At 38.3% G+C, this 19,476-nt stretch overlaps 1 protein-coding gene across 3 annotated transcripts in view; it reads left to right on the top strand.

The window, feature by feature from the left end:
* The window catches only part of aspm (assembly factor for spindle microtubules), a 36,183-nt gene extending 17,011 nt beyond the window's left edge, over positions 1–19,172 (top strand). Inside the window, exons 17-29 of one of the 3 annotated variants that reach the window (XM_053634561.1) lie at positions 798–926; positions 1,000–1,194; positions 1,669–5,211; positions 5,787–5,936; positions 6,019–6,185; positions 6,282–6,420; positions 10,351–10,491; positions 11,582–11,773; positions 14,698–14,890; positions 14,972–15,126; positions 15,574–15,750; positions 15,846–16,018; positions 17,790–19,172. In XM_053634561.1, the coding sequence (XP_053490536.1) occupies positions 798–926; positions 1,000–1,194; positions 1,669–5,211; positions 5,787–5,936; positions 6,019–6,185; positions 6,282–6,420; positions 10,351–10,491; positions 11,582–11,773; positions 14,698–14,890; positions 14,972–15,126; positions 15,574–15,750; positions 15,846–16,018; positions 17,790–17,892 (5,457 nt within the window). In that variant the 3' untranslated portion in view covers positions 17,893–19,172. Of the gene's footprint in view, positions 1–797; positions 927–999; positions 1,195–1,668; positions 5,212–5,786; positions 5,937–6,018; positions 6,186–6,281; positions 6,442–10,350; positions 10,713–11,581; positions 11,774–14,697; positions 14,891–14,971; positions 15,127–15,573; positions 15,751–15,845; positions 16,019–17,789 lie in introns of those variants that run through there. The other 2 variants (XM_053634560.1, XR_008386918.1) reach the window with 2 other exon arrangements.
* Positions 19,173–19,476: the final 304 nt, after the last annotated feature.

Below are 19,476 nucleotides of genomic sequence, written 5' to 3'. Positions count from 1 at the left end.
AAAAAACACTTAAACACTTGAGTCATTAGACTCAAACAAACCGTATATCGAACATCAAGTAAAGTTAAAATCGCTAACGTAAGTAATCATTTAAGCACCACAACAATAACACACTACTTAGATTTGTAGGCAGAATTAGGCTGTTTGTAGGCTGTGAGTTTGTCCCCCATTTATTCATTATTATTATTATTATTATTATTATTATTATTATTATTATTTTTCTCGAGCTGAGAGGCTTCAGAAAGCATGATGTCATTTCCAGTAAGGGAACATAATGAGCATCGATACTCCCTGATTTGTGTGGTGCATTGAGGGATTATTTATTTATTTATTTATTTATTTATTTATTTTTAGGGAGCAAACGTTCCAGTGTATTGTACACACACACGTTTAAAGATGTATATATTTTTTTGATAAACCTGTGTTTTGTTTGCAATTGTTTGATATCCATGAGAGGATTATTTTTGTGATATTTATTTTTGCACAGAAGATCAAAAGATTAAACAATAGACAATTTTTCACAGCCTTCTTTGCTCATATTTACCAAGAGTGCCAATATTAGTGGAGGTGTGTGTGTGGTTGGGGGGGGATGGGATATCTTACACACACACACACACACAACAAACAGCTACTCTCTTTCGATACTGATAATGTACTGTACAAAAAGGTTTATGGAAAGGGCACTCAAATATTATTCTAAGAAAGAAGCACTTATATTTTATAATACTACAGCAGAATGGTTTGGGATTATAAATAATCAACATGGCCTGTAAATTATGTGTGGTGTTCTCCCTAAGGTGGTTACATGTTACCTGTCCTTCCTCTGCACTCGACTTTTGGATCTCCGCAATGAGACTAGAGCTGCCAGAGTTATCCAGAGTACATGGAGGAGGTATAAGCTGCAGAAAGACATGAGGATTAAACAGGTAACGTACATGGCCAAACACCTTTACACTGTATTGTTTGACAATATTTCTCTAACACATTTCCCATAAACAGTTAAGGAACCAGGCTGCAACAAAAATCCAGGCCCTCGTGCGTTGCTTCATACAGAATAAAAGGCTGAACAGACGGAACACTGCTGCCACAGTCATTCAGGCTATCTGGAGAGGTCACTTAGCCCGAGAAGAGTTAAGAAGAATAAGGGAGGCAAAATGCTTCGCTATGCGAGAAACGGCTGCAGTCTTAATCCAGGTATGATATTAACTGCAAAAACAATCTTGTATAATAAAATTTAAATGTTAATCAGTTTAGACTGTAAACATCAAAGTCAACAATCAGCATAATTGTTTTCTGAGTGAAGCAAATTAAAGGGTTCACTGGTTATTTAACTTTTTCTCTCATATGACCTTTACTTGGATCTTTACATGAGAGCTGCTCTCAAACTAAAAATAATTAAAAAAAAAAAAAAAAAAAAGTCCTCTTGGGTACTAAGTTGTTTTTTAAGGAACTTGTGTGGTTGGTGGTTCCAGTCTTCTAGGATAATTACAGTTCTTCTGTCTCTCCAGGAAAAATCCCAAATAGCCTTGATTTTTATCTTAATCATGGTCTATTACCTAATATGGTCCATTATAGCATAGATCTTATTGTTTATATCTTCAGGTAGTTTTCATTTAATATTATAGCGATGCTCTGTAGACATTGCTGACTCTGTTTTGCCTTGTACAGAAAACATACAGGGAATGGAGGACACAAATCTTCCTGAAGAAGAATCATGCTGCAGCTGTCATCCAGACAGCTTTCCGAATATGGCACGCAAGAAAAATGACTCTGAAGAATTCTGCTGCTATTAAGATCCAGACATGGTATAGAATGCAACAATGTCGAAAACAATATCTGACCAAGACATCCAAAGCTGTCTTTATTCAAGCGTGGTTCCGGGGTAACCATCAGCTGCGCAAGTTTCAAACCCTAAAGAAGCATAATCAATCTGCCATAATCATCCAGAGCGCTTTTAGGGCTTTCCTTGTCCGAAAACATGTAGGTGAGATGAGGCAAGCTGCAATTTTTATCCAGATGTGGTATAAGGCCTGCTTGTTAAGGAAGACCGAGCAGAAGCATTTTGAAGAGATTAAATCTGCAGCTGTAAGGCTTCAAGCAGCATTCAGAGGATGGAAGGCCAGAAGAGAAATGTCGAAGCGAAACCAGGCTGCTCTGGTAATCCAAACTGCTTACAGAAGATTTGTGGCTCAAATGTCTTTCTTGTCTCTGAAAAAATCTGTGGTTATAGTCCAAAGGAGGTACAGGGCTAAAACAGTTGGAGAGCAGTTAAGAAGTCAATACCTGTGTCTGAAGTGTGCAGCAATAAAAATTCAGGCATCATGGAGAGGCAAAGCAGAGAGAAAGAGAATGAACCAGCTCCATCAATATGCCACAGTGATCCAGTCACATTATCGTAGACATGTGGTGCAGACAAAGTTTATGGCATTCAAACAGGCTGCTTTAGTCATTCAAAAACAATACAAGTATTTTAGGATGGCAAAAGAAAAGCGATCTGAATTTCATGCAGTGAAAAAAGCTGCATTAGTTCTTCAGAGTGCATATCGTGGAATGAGAGTAAGGCAAGACATGGCCAAAAAAAGTAAAGCCGCTATTGTAATTCAGTCAGCCGTGAGAGCTTTTATTGTTCGGAAGAGCTTTCTTGCTCAAAGACATGCTGCAATTGTCCTTCAGCAATACTACCAGGCATATGTACTTGGACAACTGGAGAGGCAGCGTTACATTCAACTAAAAAAATCAACTATAAGTCTCCAGGCCATATGTCGAGGCTGCAAAGTGAGAAGAGAACTTAAAAAAAGGCACCATGCTGCTACAGTTATCCAAGCCTATTTCAGAAAGTATAAGGCACAAGTCTGCTACGTTGCCCTCAAATGCGCTGCTTCCATCATACAGTGGCGTTACAGAGCATATGTCATGGGCAAGAGCACTTATGCATCCTATCTTCGAATAAAAACTGCAACAGTGACTATACAGTCAACATTCAGAGGTATGAAGGTTCGCAGAAATCTTCAAAAAATGCACCAAGCGGCAACAGTAATTCAAGCATGCGTTCGTGGATACCTGCAGTTGGTGAAGTATAGGAGACAAAAATGGGCAGCATCCATCATCCAGAGGCAGATTCGTGCCAACAAGCAAAGGAGCGTCATTGAAAAGCGGTACATTGCGATGAAAGAAGCAGCGCTATGTATTCAGTCAGCATATCGTGGCATGAGGGTGAGAAAATGGATTTCGGAGATGCAAATGGCTGCAAAGGTTATTCAGAGGAAATATAGAATGCACACGCAATGCAAAGAATATAAGGCCCTCAAACAGGCAGCAGTCCTCATGCAGAGGAGATACCGAGCCAATCTTCTAGCAAACAGGCAGCGTGAGAAGTATCGTGCCATGCAAAAAGCAGCCATCACTTTGCAGGCTGCATACAGAGGAATGAGAGTTAGAAGAGGGATGCTAAAGATGCACAGAGCAGCCACAGTGATACAGGCAAGGTACAGAATGTACAGAGTAAGGATGCCCTTCCAAGCCATGAAACTTGCTGCCACCCTCATCCAGAGACAGTACCTGGTTTGCAAAGAAAGGAAACGTTTTTTGTCCATCAGAGCAGCAGTCAAGCTTTGCCAACAAAAATATCGGGCCATTTTGGCTTCAAGACAACAGCGGAAAGCTTACCTCAAGAAGTATAATGCTGTGCTTGCAATTCAGGCAGGTTACAGAGGAATGAAGGTCCGGCAGCAGATGGAAGCAAAACATAAAGCTGCAATAACCATTCAGTCCCATGTCAGGAAGCATATAAACCAAAAGTACTACCAGAGGCTACTTTGGGCTTCAAAAGCTGTTCAGCGACACTACCGAGCCAGTAAAATGAGAAAGCATGCCATTGAGTCACTTAAGAAGAAGAGGGCTGCTATTGTTTTACAGGCAGCATTCCGTGGTATGAAGGCTAGACAAGCTCTGACACAAAAGCACCAGGCTTGTATTGCCATACAGAGTGCTTATAGGGCTCACTGTGCTCGGACAGGATATTTATCTATGAAATATGCTGCTATTGCCATTCAGGAAAGATTCCGGTCTGTACTTGCAGCTAGAGGTCAGAGGGAGCAGTTCCTGAGATTGCGTTGTGCTGCAGTTACCATTCAAGCCAACTACAGAGGTCGTAGTGTCCGGAGGGAAATGATTCTTCGACATCAAGCATCAACTATTATTCAGGCTGCTTTCAGAAGACATAGGGAGGAAACTAAGTATCAGGCCATGAGATTGTCTACTATCATCATTCAGAGACATTACAGGTCCTACATTGAAACTAAAGCAGTCCGGGAGAAATATTTAGCATTGAAGAAGTGTGCCATTAGTCTTCAGGCAGCTTATAGAGGACACTTTGTTCGACAGAATATGAAAAAAATGCACAATGCTGCCACTGTCATTCAAGCAGCAGTAAAAATGCACAAGCAAAGATCGATGTTCAGAAGGCAGCAGTGGGCCGCAAAAATTCTCCAGGAGAGATTCAAAGCTTGGAAACTTGGGTATCAACAAAGGCAGAGATACCAGCATTTAAAGGATGCCACCTTGTGCTTGCAGAAGTCGTTTAGAGGCAAAAGGGGAAGAGAACTGGTGAAACGGATCAAAGCTGTAAGGACTATCCAGTCCTTTGTAAGGATGTCTATCCAAAAGCAACGCTTTATGAAGACAAAAGCTGCAGCAGTTACCATTCAGTGTGCTTACAGGGCACATTATCGCAGAGTGCAACAATCTAGGCTGCAAAATGCTGCAGTCCTAATACAGCAGTGGTACAGGTCTTGTAGACTGGTCCAGGAAGAGCAAAAAAAGTTCAAAACAATTCAGAAAGCCACACTGACATTGCAGCATGCCTTACGGCGAATGCTCACAAGGCGACTTGAAAAAAGAAGACTAGCAGCTATCAAGATTCAGTCTATATTACGCATGCGTCTACACCACAGTCGCTACGTGAAGTTGCGCTCATGCGCTGTAAAGCTACAAGCTGATTACAGGATGCGTGCAGCCAAGAGACGTTATCTAAGACATCAGGCTGCTGCTGTTACAGTACAGACATTCTACAGGGCATACAGAGCAAAAGTGGAACAGAGACGCCACTATCTTAGGACACTGGACTGTATACGTGCCCTTCAAGCTCGAGTGCGTGGATTTATTGCATACAGAAGATTCCAAAAAATGAGAGCAAGTGCAGTCAAGATTCAGGTTTGCCTTTTCTTACTGCTCTTTATTCATTTTGCCATCTGTAGATGTTAATGCAATGGTGACTCTGTTTCAGTTAAGTTTAAATTTCTGCACATTAATCAGTCCCTCCAGGTCTTTGCTATTTTGCGATCGCAGAAATTAATGCAAAATCGAAGAAACCCCGCAATATTTGGAGGAGCTTTCAATTTTGCAAAATTACCGCAGATTTGGGCCAAGACGCATCATGTGATGGCATCTCAACGTCCCATGTGAAGTCATGGCAATGTGCATTGAGCCAAAGCCCTCTTCGATTCACCTGCGTTGAACATGATACAGCTAAAACGTCTCATTTACCAACAAACATCACTGCGAAAGACAATTTCGTGTAATTGCAATTTTGCCAAATCAAGTAGTTTTCCGGCAAAAAAAAAATCACAAACTCTGCAACTGGCATCGCAATTTTTTTAAAAAGCAAAATCAAGCATTTTTGCCCACAACAATCAAAAAAAAAAAAAAAAAAATCCACGAAATCCTGTATGGGCTGATTTAATGCAGATCAGCACTTTCAGCTCCTTACCATTTATTTTCTCTGACAGGCATGTTATCGTGGAATGGTTGAGAGGCGCAAGTTTCAGCAACGGCAGAAGTCTGTATGTGTTATTCAGAAACATTACAGAGCCTACCAACTCTGCCAGAAGGAGCGGGCAAAGTTGCTCAAACTTCGGAAGTCAACACTTCTGATACAAGTAAGACATTTTCGGACATTAACTGTATTAAAAATGGAAAAAAGTTGTGCATGTGTGTGACAAATATATACGTTTATCACAGACAAAATTCCGTGCCTACCGATCAAGAAAACTTGACATGCAGCGGCGAGCTGCATTAAAAATTCAAGCTTGGTTTAGAGGACGCCAGGCTAGACGTGCCTATGTCTCAAAACAATCTGCCATTGCAACCATCCATAGATGTCTTCAAATGAGATTTCAGCGGTTAAGGTAATGCAAGGTTTCAGTTTAACAAGATGATATGTTTTGAGTTGGAATATTCTGTGTGTTTTGTGAAACATTCTGAGGGTTTTTTTTCTGCCTCAGGTTTCAAGCAATCCAGCACAGTGTCCGTGTAATTCAGCAAAGATGGAGGGAAACTCTGATTGCTAGGAAACAGCGAGCTGAATTCCTGAGAATCAGAAAAGCAGTTGTTCTTGTGCAAGCCCTGTGGAGAGCTGCTAGGGTGAGAAGATCAATACAAAAGGTCTTTCCATTCATTTTTTTCTAAATCTATTTATTATTATTATTATTATTATTATTATTATTATTATTATTTTTATTTTTTTAATTTATTTTATTTATACAAGTACTCGCCTATTAGAAGTCTTTGATACAGGTGAAAAATGGTCGTACTGAGTTTATAGAGCAAAATAAAGTGTAATGGTGGGAGATTCAGTGATCCAAGACAGTGGTTCCCAAACTTTTCCAGGGCAAGGCCCCCCAAATGGCATTAACATTTGACCGAGGCCCCCCTTTTGCAATATGTCTTTAAAACACATTAAAAATACAGACTTCTGAATATATCTTGCATCTTTACATTACATTAGGAATTGAGTGTGTGTGTGTGTGTGTGGTTGTCTGACAGTGAGAAAGAGAAAATCATGTATTTATTTATTTTTCACACCAAATTGTTGAGGCCCCCTGGTGGCCCCCACTTTGAAAACCACTGATCTAAGAGACAAATGACCTTTGCCTTAGGATTGTGTCAGGGATGTGCAAATAATGATCAATCTGCTTAGATAGTAGATATACTCGTACCTGTTTCTTAAATATTGTTGCTTGTTAATGTTTTTATTTAGAAGAGTGTTCATAATTGATTTTGTTTTGAAATGATTGTTTTGGACTTGCACAGCAAAGAGATTTATAATCTTGTAAATTTATTTCAGAATATGTACAACCAAGTAGTTAAACATTATATTGATTTGTTTGCCTTACTCAAAGTTCATCTGTACACATACTACATTCCAGTCAATTCTAGCCTTATCTTTCCTGGCAGGTTATTTTAGGCCAGTACCTTTTTCATTGCAATGCAAAGCACCTAAACCTTCTGCATGATACAAAATCTGAAATATGAGAGGGTAATAAAGAAATTCATAGTCTAGAGTCTATCTATTAACAGAATATTTTGTTAAACTAAAATTGTCATAAGCTATGTTGCAGTTCCCTTCAAGAAGTAATAGGACAATCAGTAAGTTAGCCAGTAAGTTGGTAAGTACTAATCCCATTTCCATAAAAGTTGGGATTTTTTTCTAAAATGCTATAAAAGCAAAAATCTGTGATTTTGTCAAGTCTCTTGAAACTTTAATTACCTCATAAAAGAGCAAAGAAAAGATATTCAATGTTTTCACTGACCAACCTAATGGTATTTTGTAAATGTAAACAAACTTGGAGTTTGATGCCTCCAACACACTCTAAGCAGTTGGGTCAGAGGCATGTTTACCACTGTTACATCACCCTTCCTTTTAATGTCACTTTTTAATCGTTTTGGAACTGAAGATACTAATTGTTCCAGTTTTGCAAGTGGAATTTTTGCCCATTCTTGCTTGATACAAGACTTCAGCTGCTCAACAGTCCTTATTCGCCATTGTCCGATTCTCCTCTTCATGATGCGCCATAGGAGAGAGATCTGGACTGCTAGCAGGCCAGTCACGCACATGCACTCTGTGTCTATGAAGCCACACTGTTGTAGCACGTGCAGAATTAAGCCTGTTATTGTCCTGCTGAAATAACCATGGACTTCCTGGGAAAGGACGTTGCCTTGATTGCAGCATATGTGTCTCTAAAATCCCAATATATGCCTTCGCGTCAATGGTACTTTCACACATATGCAAGTCACCCATGCCGTGGGCACTGTTGCACCCCCATATCATCACAGATGCTGGCTTTTGCACCATTCGCTCATAACAGTCTGGTTGGTCTTTTTCATCTTTGGCATGAAGAACTTGACTTAGACGTTTCTACTACCTTTCAGTCCATCTGAGATGAGCTCGGGCCCAGAGAACTCGTCGGTGTTTCTGCATAGAGTTGATGTGTGGCTTCCTCCTTGCATAATAGAATTTTGGGTTACAACATACTGTGTTGATGCTACTAGATCTTACAAGTTGTCTTTGATACTGTAGATCAATAATGTAAGATATGAGTTGAACCCTTGATACCAATCAAAAGCTCTAAACGCCAAAGTAGTAAAGACGGGTCCTTTTCGGTAGCGTTGGGTAAATTCTCGTCTTCCGCTCCTTTTATTAGTGGTGTACCTCAAGGCTCCGTTCTGGGCCTGCTTCTTTTTAACTTATGTAAGCGTCAGTTGAGGAATATTATTAGGGAGCACAATGTCTCTCTTCATTTATATGCTGCTGATACCAAGTTGTACATGCAGTTGAAAGTTGGTGACTCCATTCAACCATTGTTGGACTGTCTCGACAATATTAAATGGTTAACAAATAAGTTTCTCCAACTTAATGAAGACAAAACTGAAATCATTGTTTTTGGTCCCCCGAGATTGAGAGAGAGTCTCATTAATGAGCTTCATAATCACTTCCCCTCAATTTCTTCTCAGGTTAGGAACCTTGGTATCATCCTGGACTCAGAATTATGCTTAACCAAGCAAATAAATTTGGTCGTTAAGAATAGTTTTTATCAATTTCGTATTATTTCTAAACTTAAAACATTTGTCTTTCCAAGATTTGGAGGTTATTCATGCTTTTATCACATTGTGTTTAGATTATTGTAATTCATTGTACTTGGGTCTTCCTCGGTCATCTCTTGCTCGTCTCCAGATGGTTCAAAATGCAGCTACAAGACTGTTGACCAAGGCCAAGAAATAATGATTGTCATCCCAAATTTAGCATCGCTCCATTGGCTCCCGGTCCATTTTAGGATCCAGTTTAAGACTCTGTTGTTTGTCTTTAAAACTCTTAATGATCAAGCTCCTTCTTATCTTTAAGATCTTCTGATAGGTTTCTATTGTATATCTCTCCATCCTGTTTTAAAAACTAAGGCAGATAGATCTTTTTCAGTCGCTGCCCCTCGCTTATAGAATCAATTGCCACTGGATGTCCCCTTTGCACCTTCTATTATCATTTTTAAAAAGAGGCTGAAAGCGTATCTCTTCTCCCAGGTATTTTAATCTAATTTTTACTATTGTTTCTGTCTCTATTTGGTTTTATTCTGTTTTCTATTTAACTTGTTCTTACTTTTTGGTCAGCATTTTGGTCAGCTTTGCTGTATTTAAATGTGCTATATAAATAAATTTTACTTACTTGCTTACTTACTTTTCTGGATGCGGCGGCAGACTGTGTTAAGTGACAACGGTTTTCCAAAGTTCTTCTGAGCCCATGTGGATATTTATCACAGTAGCATGATTATCTCTCAGGCAGTGAGGGCTCAAAGGTCATGCACATTCAACAGTGGTTTCTGGCCTTGCCCTAAACGCAATGAGATTTTTCCAGATTCCTGAATCTTTTCAAAATATTATGTGCTGCACATAGTGAAGCACCTAAATTCTTTGCAGTCTTGCATTGAGCAATGTTCTTTTTGAACTGACTGACAATTCTCTCGCGAAGCTTGGTACAAAGTGGTGAGCAACGACCCATCCTTGCATGCAAAGACTGAACTTTTGATGGATGCTCCTTTCATGCCCTATCTTGATACCCTCCCCCTTACCAATTAACCTGATCCTCCAAAATGGTGTTCCTTGAATATTTTATAAACTTTTCAGTCTTCTTTTGCCTCTCTCCTAACCTTTGAGTGTGTTGAAGGCATCAAATTTTTATTTGTTTATTTTTACAAAATACAATTAAGTTGGTCAGTGAAAACATTCTTTTCTTTGTACTTTTCAGTTAAAGTTTCAAGAGACTTAACAAATCACAGATTTTTGTTTTTATTGCATTTTAAAAACAAATCCCAACTTTTATGGAAATGGGGTTAGTAAGTAAATGGCGGTTACTGCAGTAATGTCCAAAAAGGTAAGAAATGGACATCATAAACACACTGTCTGAACTTACACTTTGATGTTTGAGACTGAAGAACTGTAGATTGCCGGATGAGTAATGATGTGAGGTTTTTTTTGTTGTTGTTTTTTTTTTCTTTCATCGTAATTATTTTTTCAATTATTTAGGCAAATGAAGCTGCAAGACGACAACGTTTCGCTGCTGCTGCTTATCATCATTTGTGTGCAGTGAGGATACAGAGGGCGCTGCGAGCTCACTGTGCACTGAACGCAGCCAAGAAGCAGATCTCTTCAGTCATTTATATTCAGGTATTCTACTTTTCTAGTGTAGTTGATCTTCTGATATTAGTTTATCTTTATTTCTGCATGTAGTTATTGTTGCATTGCAAGTGCAAATTGAACATCCTTTTATAGTGCTTTACACATCCTATCCTTGCTTTACAGTTTTAAACGTAATGCCTGCCTGCGCTGGCTTGAAAGCAGAGAAGAGATGCATTTCACTGTGGGTGGGAGACCCTTAGGAAAATAATGTAAAAATGCTAGAGTGACACAAACTTTAAAACACCATTGTATACAGAGAAAGCAGTTGGATAACCTCAGCTGTTGTGGGAATAGCAGTTTTTCGTAATCACACAAACAGTTTCATATATACAGTACAATACAATACAATACAGTACACACAGATGACACAAATTTGTTTGAACCTGAAGCAAAATGACAATAATGAAGGTCTTTAGCTGCTTGTTTGTCTGATATTAAAGCATAGATGTCTTAAAAAGAGTAAAACCGAGGTTATGGTGTTTTACCTCTGGGTATTTCAAGCAACATAAATCTTGCCTTGAGTTAGCATCCTACATTAAACCCTCCATGAAAAAACCTGGCTGTTGTATTTGATTCAGCATTAAAATTTGATAAACAGATAAAAGTTGTCAAATCTAGTTTCTTCCAACTAAGGCTGTAAATAATTTTTTTTCTTTAAAAATCTTTAAAAAAAAGAAAAGAAAAGAAAAGAAAGATATTTACATGTTTCCCAGAAGATAAAATAATAACTATTTACACCGATCATCCTGTTAAAAATTTTACACCCCCTTTTATCATGTTGCCTTCTTGAGAATCTCAAGGCAGGGAATCACAGGAAATTAAAGCTGAAATTCTAAAACTTATCATATTCATCTTTTGATCTAACACAAATGTTTTCAGTCTACTGCATAAAAAAAAAATGAACTGGCTTCCTTATGCTCTGACAATGTTACCCCAAATCTGACAATGTTACCCCAAAATTCGTCCAGCAGGACAGTACCCATTGAAAACCGTGTGTGTGTTTTGTACTTTTTAAAAAAAAAAATTTTTTTTTTAATTATATTTTCATATTTTTCAATTCTCATATTTCTTATTTTAGCGCTGGTTCTTGGCCAGGCTTCAGAGAAAGCAATATCTTGCGCAAAGACAGAAAATCATCATGGTCCAGAGAGCAGTGAAGGCTTGGCTTGATCGTCGCAATCTGGCCGCCACTCTTATCCAAAACATTGCCAAAAGATTCCTTCTGAGATGTAGGAAAGAAAGATTGCAACATGGAATCATAAAGTTCCAGGTAAAATTGTCATGTAAATATGCACTCTCCTGCTTAGTAGTTTATTAGATATTTCAACATTTTTTTTCAGGTCAGTTTTTCAGGTAACCCAACCTTATTGGTCACTTCTTAGGAGTGTGGGGGACTGCAGTACAGCTTGTTCTATGCACTTTACTTTGTCAGCCCCTCTTTGCTTTATCCATCAATAGAAAGGGCCCGTTTTAGTAGTCTTAATCCCTGAAAATTGGCAATAGGACTGTGCTGGCAAAGTGCTACGATATATTCATGGGGAAAAAGAAAGTACACCCTCCTTAAATTCTGTTATTTATTAGGACCTAAATAACATTTGGTCCTCACTAACTTCTATAGACAAACAAATAACTTCAGGTGACAACAAAAAACGCAACAGGTTTCAATATGTAGTAATTTTTTGCCCAAAAAGTAAGGCAACATTCAGAAACCGGGTGAGGAAAAAAATAATCTTCCTACATCCATAATCATTAAAAGAGAAATTAGCAACCAGGTGTTACTCATGAAATGTAGAAGATAAGTTAATCATCAAGAAGTGTGTATAAAAGTGGAACTTTAGGCTCCTGGCAGTTTGGTGTTCTGGAGCACTCGGGAGTATGTCAACAGCCCCAATTCCAAAAAAGTTGGGGCAGTATGGAAAATGAAAAAAATCATTTGAAAATTCGTTTCACCGTGTACTATATTGAAAAACAAATTATTAACATATTTGATGTTTGATTTGATTGTTTTACTTTGTGAATTTAATTTATTTTTGAAAATGTACATTCATTTAAAATCTGATGACTGCAATACACTCCAAAAAAGTTGGGACACTCGACTGTTTACCATAGTGTAACATCACATTTTCTTTTAATAACACTTATTAAGCATTTGGACACTGAAGACACCGGTTGGTTAAGTTTAGCAAGCGGAATTTCCCCCCATTCATCCATCCATATGCATTTCTTCAGCTGCGCAACTGTATGGGGCCTTCATTTGTACAACTGTATTTTGCGCTTCATAATGCGCCACACATTCTCAATTGGAGACAGGTCAGGACTGCAGAAAGGCCATGCTAGCACCCACACTCTCTGTCCTGCTCTGGATGGCAGCATATGTTGCTCCAAAATGTGTACGTATTTTTCTGCATTAATGGTGCCCTCACAGATGTGCAAGTTACCCATGCCATGGGCACTGACACACCTCCATATCATGACAGACACTAGCTTTTGGACCTGACGCTGATAACAGCTTGGATGGTCCTTTTCCTATTTGGCCCAGAGAACACAACGGCTGTTTTGTCTAAAACCTATTTGAAATGTTGACTAATCAGATCACAAAACACGATTCCACTTGCTGTCCATCTCAGATCAGACCAAGCCCCGAGAAGTTGGTAGCGCTTATGGACAGTGTTGATGTATATCTTCTGCTTTGCATAGTAAATCCTTAACTTGCATCTGTGGATGCAGTGGCAAATGGTGTCATCAAAGTATTGGTATTGGAGCCCATTCCAGACTCATGACCGTTTTTAAGACCATGACGTCAGAGAGATCAGAGATCGACCTTGCCCTTTACGCACTGAGATTTGACCGGATTCCTTGAATCTTTTAATTATATTGTGCACTGTAGAAGGTGAAATGCCCAAAATCCTTCCAATTTGTCTTTGGGGAATGTTCTCAAAATTTTGGATTATTTGCTGAAGCATATGTTGACTAGGCCTTTTTTGGAGGCTCCTTATATACTATGGTTGGATGATTGCCTCACCTGTTTCACATCACCTTCTTATTTCAATGTGTCACATCGCTGTTAATCCTAAATCGCCCCTCTCCCAACTTTTTTGGAACATGTTGCATGCATCAATTTCAAAATAAACGTTTACCTTCCAAAAAAAACTATGCAGGTGATTAAGTAACACATCAAATACCATGTCTTTATATGTTGTGTTTGTTTGTTTGTTTAAATACAAATACATTTACAATTCACTCCTCATTGTTTTTATTAGCATTTTCCATACTGTCACAACTTTTTCAGAATGGGGGTTGTACATCATACCAAGAAAAAAAAGCCATCAGCCATGACCTCAGAGAAGCAACTTTTGCTGCTAGTTAATCTGTGAAGGGTTATAAGGCCATCTCCAAACAATTTGCCATTCTGCAGCGAAAGATTGTTTACATTTGGAGAGCCTTCAAGACAGTCGCCAATCTCCCAGAAGTCGGTGTCTCAGTCAGTCCAAGTTCAGGCCATTTAATCCTTGGAGACATAAAGAAAAACGCAAGAGCCACATCATGTGACCTATAGGCCTCTGTAAGCACATTAAATGTTAATGTTCATGGCTGCACAACCAGAAAAAGACCCCTTCTCTCCAAAAAGAATATGACCGCACGACTTAGGCTTGCAAAATCGCATCTGACCAAACCACAATAGTTCTAGAACAATATCCTTTGGACTGAAGAGACCAAGGTGGAGATGTTCATCATGCACAATGCCATGTTTGTTGAAAACTAAACACAGTGCATCACCACACAAACCCCTCATACCAGCTGTCAAGCATGGTGGTGGATCGGCTTGTTTTGCAGCCAGAGGACCTGACAAACTTGCAGTCATTGAGACAGTGATGAAATTTATACCAGAGTATTCTAAAGACAAATGTGAGCCCATCTATCCAGAAGCTGGGCCAAATATTAAGTTCTCTGGAATTTGTAGCAATTCCACAATTTAAGTAGCATTTTGGGAATATTTTTCTCAAGTTGAGCTGTGCAGCATTGTCCGTTAGGCATGGAAAAATTTAGTTATAATCTCACCCACATAATGGGCCAACATGCGTGTAAGGAAACAGTGGTCTGTGAATAAAGGCTAATATAGTTCCTTTATATTTATAGATGAAATTGTCTATGCTCTATAAATCTGTGACCATAATATCCCAACCATATCTCAAGGCACTCTGGAGAAGTCATCAATCAAGGAAGATTCATGACACACCCAACGTCATTTCAATCAGGCATCGCTTACGGAAAGTCAACAAAGAGGCCAAGGAAGAAGACAAGCTGTGTCACAAGACTACAACTGCTTTGAGTTACCTTCTTGGATATCAAAATTATGCCTATATTCTAACTGCCTTAAAGCATTTGGGTAAGATTTTTCACTGTACAAGATTTTTTGCACGTTTGTTCAAAGTAAGGGTCTCAGCTAAGATTTTGATTTTATTTGAAGAAACTGCAACCAGACTTGTGCCAGAGAGCTGTGAACATCTTGTGAACAGTGGAGCAACACACACCATCTTCACCTTGATAAGGAGCTGCAACCGAAGCGTGCCTTCAATGGAGATCATCACGTTATCAATTCAAGTTCTTCTCAATCTATCAAAAGTATGTGATCACATCTTTATGGCAAAATAATTTATCTGTCTGATTACTTGGGAAAGAGCTGTATGGCATATTCAATTGTATGACAGAATTACAGTGTACAATTTACAACGTATGTTACATACATATAATACACATATAAAGTCCTGTTTAAATTAATTAATGTGGAGGTAATTTGCTAATGGTTATTTATTGCTCTGTGCCTTAGATCTATTTACATTTATATTTACATTTATTCATTTAGCAGACGCTTTTATCCAAAGCGATATCAAGCAGAGAACAATACAAGTTCCATTAATTGAGTTCCAGAAGATCTATTTCTTTTTCTTTCTTTTTTTTTTTGTCAAAGATCTTCGTGTTCATAATCATGCAATTTATTGCACTGTAAATGGTCAGGTAAGGTTATTTATCATTTTATTAATTATCTCTTTGCCATGCATTTTGCTGTAGTACACCAAAACCATAGATGCTGTTTATGATGCGGAGGACTCTGTGGAAACACTCTTGGATCTGCTTCAAATGTACAGAGAGAAAGCCGGTGATAAGGTTGCAGACAAAGGGGGCAGCATCTTCACCAAAGCATGCTTCCTTTTGGTAATTTTGGTACAGGATGAAGAACGGGCATTGGTAAGTGTCACCATGAAATCAGTCATACTTTTAATTTGCACTTTTAATGATGGTATGTCAATGTATTTGTTTTCTTGTTGTTTAATTTCTACTAGGGGGTGAAAAAGCTCCCCAGGGCCTTAGATCGCATTTGCAGGATCTATAAGTTAATGCTTCAAAAATGCAAAATGGATGCCCAGAGAACCAAAGTCAAACAAAGGATGAATGTCTCACTAAATGGAAGCTTCTTTCCTCAAGCCACTCCTCAGAAGTCTAAGCCAGTACTGAGGTATGTCATTGTTAAGTCTTTTTGTATGGATGATAGATTGATGAACCTCTGCCCATCTTTACTTCTGAAAGACTCTGGGTATAAAAAGAGTATCTTGGAGAGGCAATCATATTACTGATCTGTTGTCAATTAACCTCCAGCTGTTTCGTTTTAGAAAGACTTACTTTTCTAGCCTTTTGTTGCCCCGTCCCAACTTTTTTGAGACATGTTGCAGCCATCAAATTCAAAATTGCCTTAGTTTCTTTCTTAAAATGGTACGTTTACTCAGTTTAAACATTTGATATATTTTCTATGTTCCATTGTGAGTAACATATGGGTTTATGAGATTTGCAAATCATTGCGTTCATTTTATTTACATTTGTTTACATTTTACACAACCTTTGTATGTGTGTGGATATCTGTATGTACAGTATCTCACAAAAGTGAGTACACCCCTCACTTTTTTGTAAATATTTGATTATATCTTTTAATGTGACAACACTGAAGAAATTACACTTTGCTACAATGTAAAGTAGTGAGTGTACAGCTTGTATGACAGTGTAAATTTGCTATTTTCCCTCCCCGGTGTCATGTGACTTGTTAGTGTTACGAGGTCTCAGGTGTGAATAGGCAGCAGGTGTGTTAAATTTGGTGTCATCGCTCTCACACTCCCTCATACTGGTCACTGGAAGTTCAACATGGCACCTCATGGCAAAGAACACTCTGAGGATCTGAAAAAAAGAATTGTTGCTCTACATAAAGATGGCCTAGGCTATAAGAAGATTGACAAGACCTTGACACTGAGCTGCAGCACGGTGGCCAAGACCATACAGTGGTTTAACAGGACAGGTTCCACTCAGAACAGGCCTCGCCATGGTCGACCAAAGAAGTTGAGTGCATGTGCTCAGCGTCATATCCAGAGGTTGTATTTGGGAAATAGATGTATGAGTGCTGCCAGCATTACTGCAGAGGTTGAAGGGGTGGGGGGTCAGCCTGTCAGTGCTCAGACCATACGCCGCACACTGCATCAAATTGGTCTACATGGCTGTCATCCCAGAAGGAAGCCTAATAAATAATGGTGGCCACACAAAATATTGACACTTTGGGCCCAATTTGAGAGTGTGAGAGCGATGACACCAAATTTAACACACCTGCTCCCCATTCACACCTGAGACCTTGTAACAGTAACAAGTCACATGACACCGGGGAGGGAAAATGGCTAATTGGGCCCAATTTGGACATTTTCACTTAGGGGTGTACTCACTTTTGTTGCCAGTGGTTTAGACATTAATGGCTGTGTGTTGAGTTATTTTGAGGGGACAGCAAATTTACACTGTTACACAAGCTGTACACTCACTACTTTACATTGTAGCAAAGTGTCATTTCTTCAGTGTTGTCACATGAAAAGATATAATCAAATATTTACAAAAATGTGAGGGGTGTACTCACTTTTGTGAGATACTGTATATAACGTGTCTCTCTAAAGGCGGATAGATGGCTTAATATCAGATATGGCTCAGCTGAAAACTATGATGCAGAGAGAAATCATGGCCATTGGCAAAGTGTCTGAAGGCCTGAAGCTGAAGCTACGTACAACAAGAGCTTACACCTATTGGCAGAGTGCTCCGGATAATCTACAGGAGCATTGCAGTTTTTCATTAATCATAACTGAAATATTGTTGCATTTCTGGTATTTTCATTTCTATATTACTCTTGTTCTTCATATGTCCTTACTGTCATTTGTTTTTAACCAATTAATTAATTAATTGCATTCATTTTTAATCTTTATTAGATTTGTACCAGACTGGGTTCTTGAAAGAAAGAAGATGAAGAATATTGCAGATCCTCTTAGTGCCATCCAAGCATTGGTTAAATCTCTTGCCATTGTACCCTGAGAACACACAATTTATTGTACATACTGACTATATTTGTTTGGTGGCTGTTGTTGTTGTTGTTGTTGTTTTTTATTCCAAACCTGAAATTGTATACATTAGGTAATGTTATATATTGTGAGCTGTAAAGTTTATATATTTTTTTGTTTGTTTTGTTTTTTGTTTTTTTGTGTTTTTTTGGTGCATGCCTGTTTGGTCTTTTATTTGTAAAAAAAAAAAAAAATAGGTTAAAACCTAATGATAAAGTAATTCAATGGCTCGGGCATGGGTTGTATGCATAGGTGTTTTTTTTTTTTTTGTTTTTTTTTGTATCCACACATTGGAATGTGTAAAAAATGTACTGTTGGAATGCGTCTGCAGAAATTTTGCCGCGTATTATTAGACAAATCATTGACTCCAAATGATGGAAACATTCTTGTACTTTCATTATATCTCATGGAACAAGCCAACATTAAAGTGCAACTTTAGGCTTCTTAATGACTGACTGCACTCTTGTTTTGTTAGTGTAATGTAAACAAAACACGTTCATTTCAGCATGCTGTTTTGTCTGTGAAATGTAAATGTGCTTAACTGAGCTCCTGTCCTGGTTTAAGTTGTCTAATTCATTCATTCTGGGGGAAAAAAAAGCTTTTGGAACAGATCACTAGCTGGAGTTGTACATAACTGCCTTTTTCTGTAAGATAAGATAAATAATTTCAGGGGTAGGACTATGATCTCAGTGACTTTGAATGTGGCATGTTTGTATATGCCAGATAGGCTGGTTGGAGGAGTATTTCAGAATCTGCTGATCTCAATGGGTTTTTTCTCGTAATAGTCTCTAGAGTTTACACATCGTCTGTTGAAGGTTGAGGACCAATGTATGGAGGACAGAAGTGATCAAATATAAATTAACGAATTAAAAATAATAAATTCACTCTCACAATGCAGTGTAGTTGGACTTTAAACTACATGTGTTTTGGAACCATCAGAAACCCTTTTCAAGGCAGAAATTTGAATGACATGGACTGCAGTCATCACTGTTATCTTGAGCATTTTCATCTATTAATAATGATTTCAGACAGTGTAAAGGGTTTGTTTTTTGTTTTTTTTGTCTTGTACTTAGTATACTTCTTTAATGGCCTACTTTGGAAAAATACAAAAAAAAAAAATAGGTGGCAATCATTTATCATATTGTTTAGGGTGATGGATGACTAACTGACAATTATGGATCTTTGTGATGCAGTGAGGGAAATATATCTTCAGATAGAAAACACTAACCTTGTGATTTCTACCGAAACACGCCACCCCCCCCCCCCCAAATGGGAGGTGTTCAGTAGTAGTTTTCAGGTCCTTTTCAAGCATATTAAGTAATCTTTTATGTGTCCTCATCACACACAAAATACAGTGTAGCTAGAAAGTTTGTGAACCCTTTACATTTTTTCTGTATTTCTATCAATTTCACCTGAAATGACAACAAATGACAAAAACATTATAGTTTTACATGTATTTATTGAGCAAAATTATCTAACATTTGAAAATCTTTGTTCAGAGAAAGTTTGTTAAGCTTTGCTTTCAGTAATTGGTGTGAGCATCTATAACTTTGATGCT

The sequence above is a fragment of the Ictalurus furcatus genome, chromosome 10, assembly GCF_023375685.1.
Source record: "Ictalurus furcatus strain D&B chromosome 10, Billie_1.0, whole genome shotgun sequence".
Taxonomy (NCBI): domain Eukaryota; kingdom Metazoa; phylum Chordata; class Actinopteri; order Siluriformes; family Ictaluridae; genus Ictalurus; species Ictalurus furcatus.
This window is presented reverse-complemented; position numbering and strand designations above follow the sequence as displayed.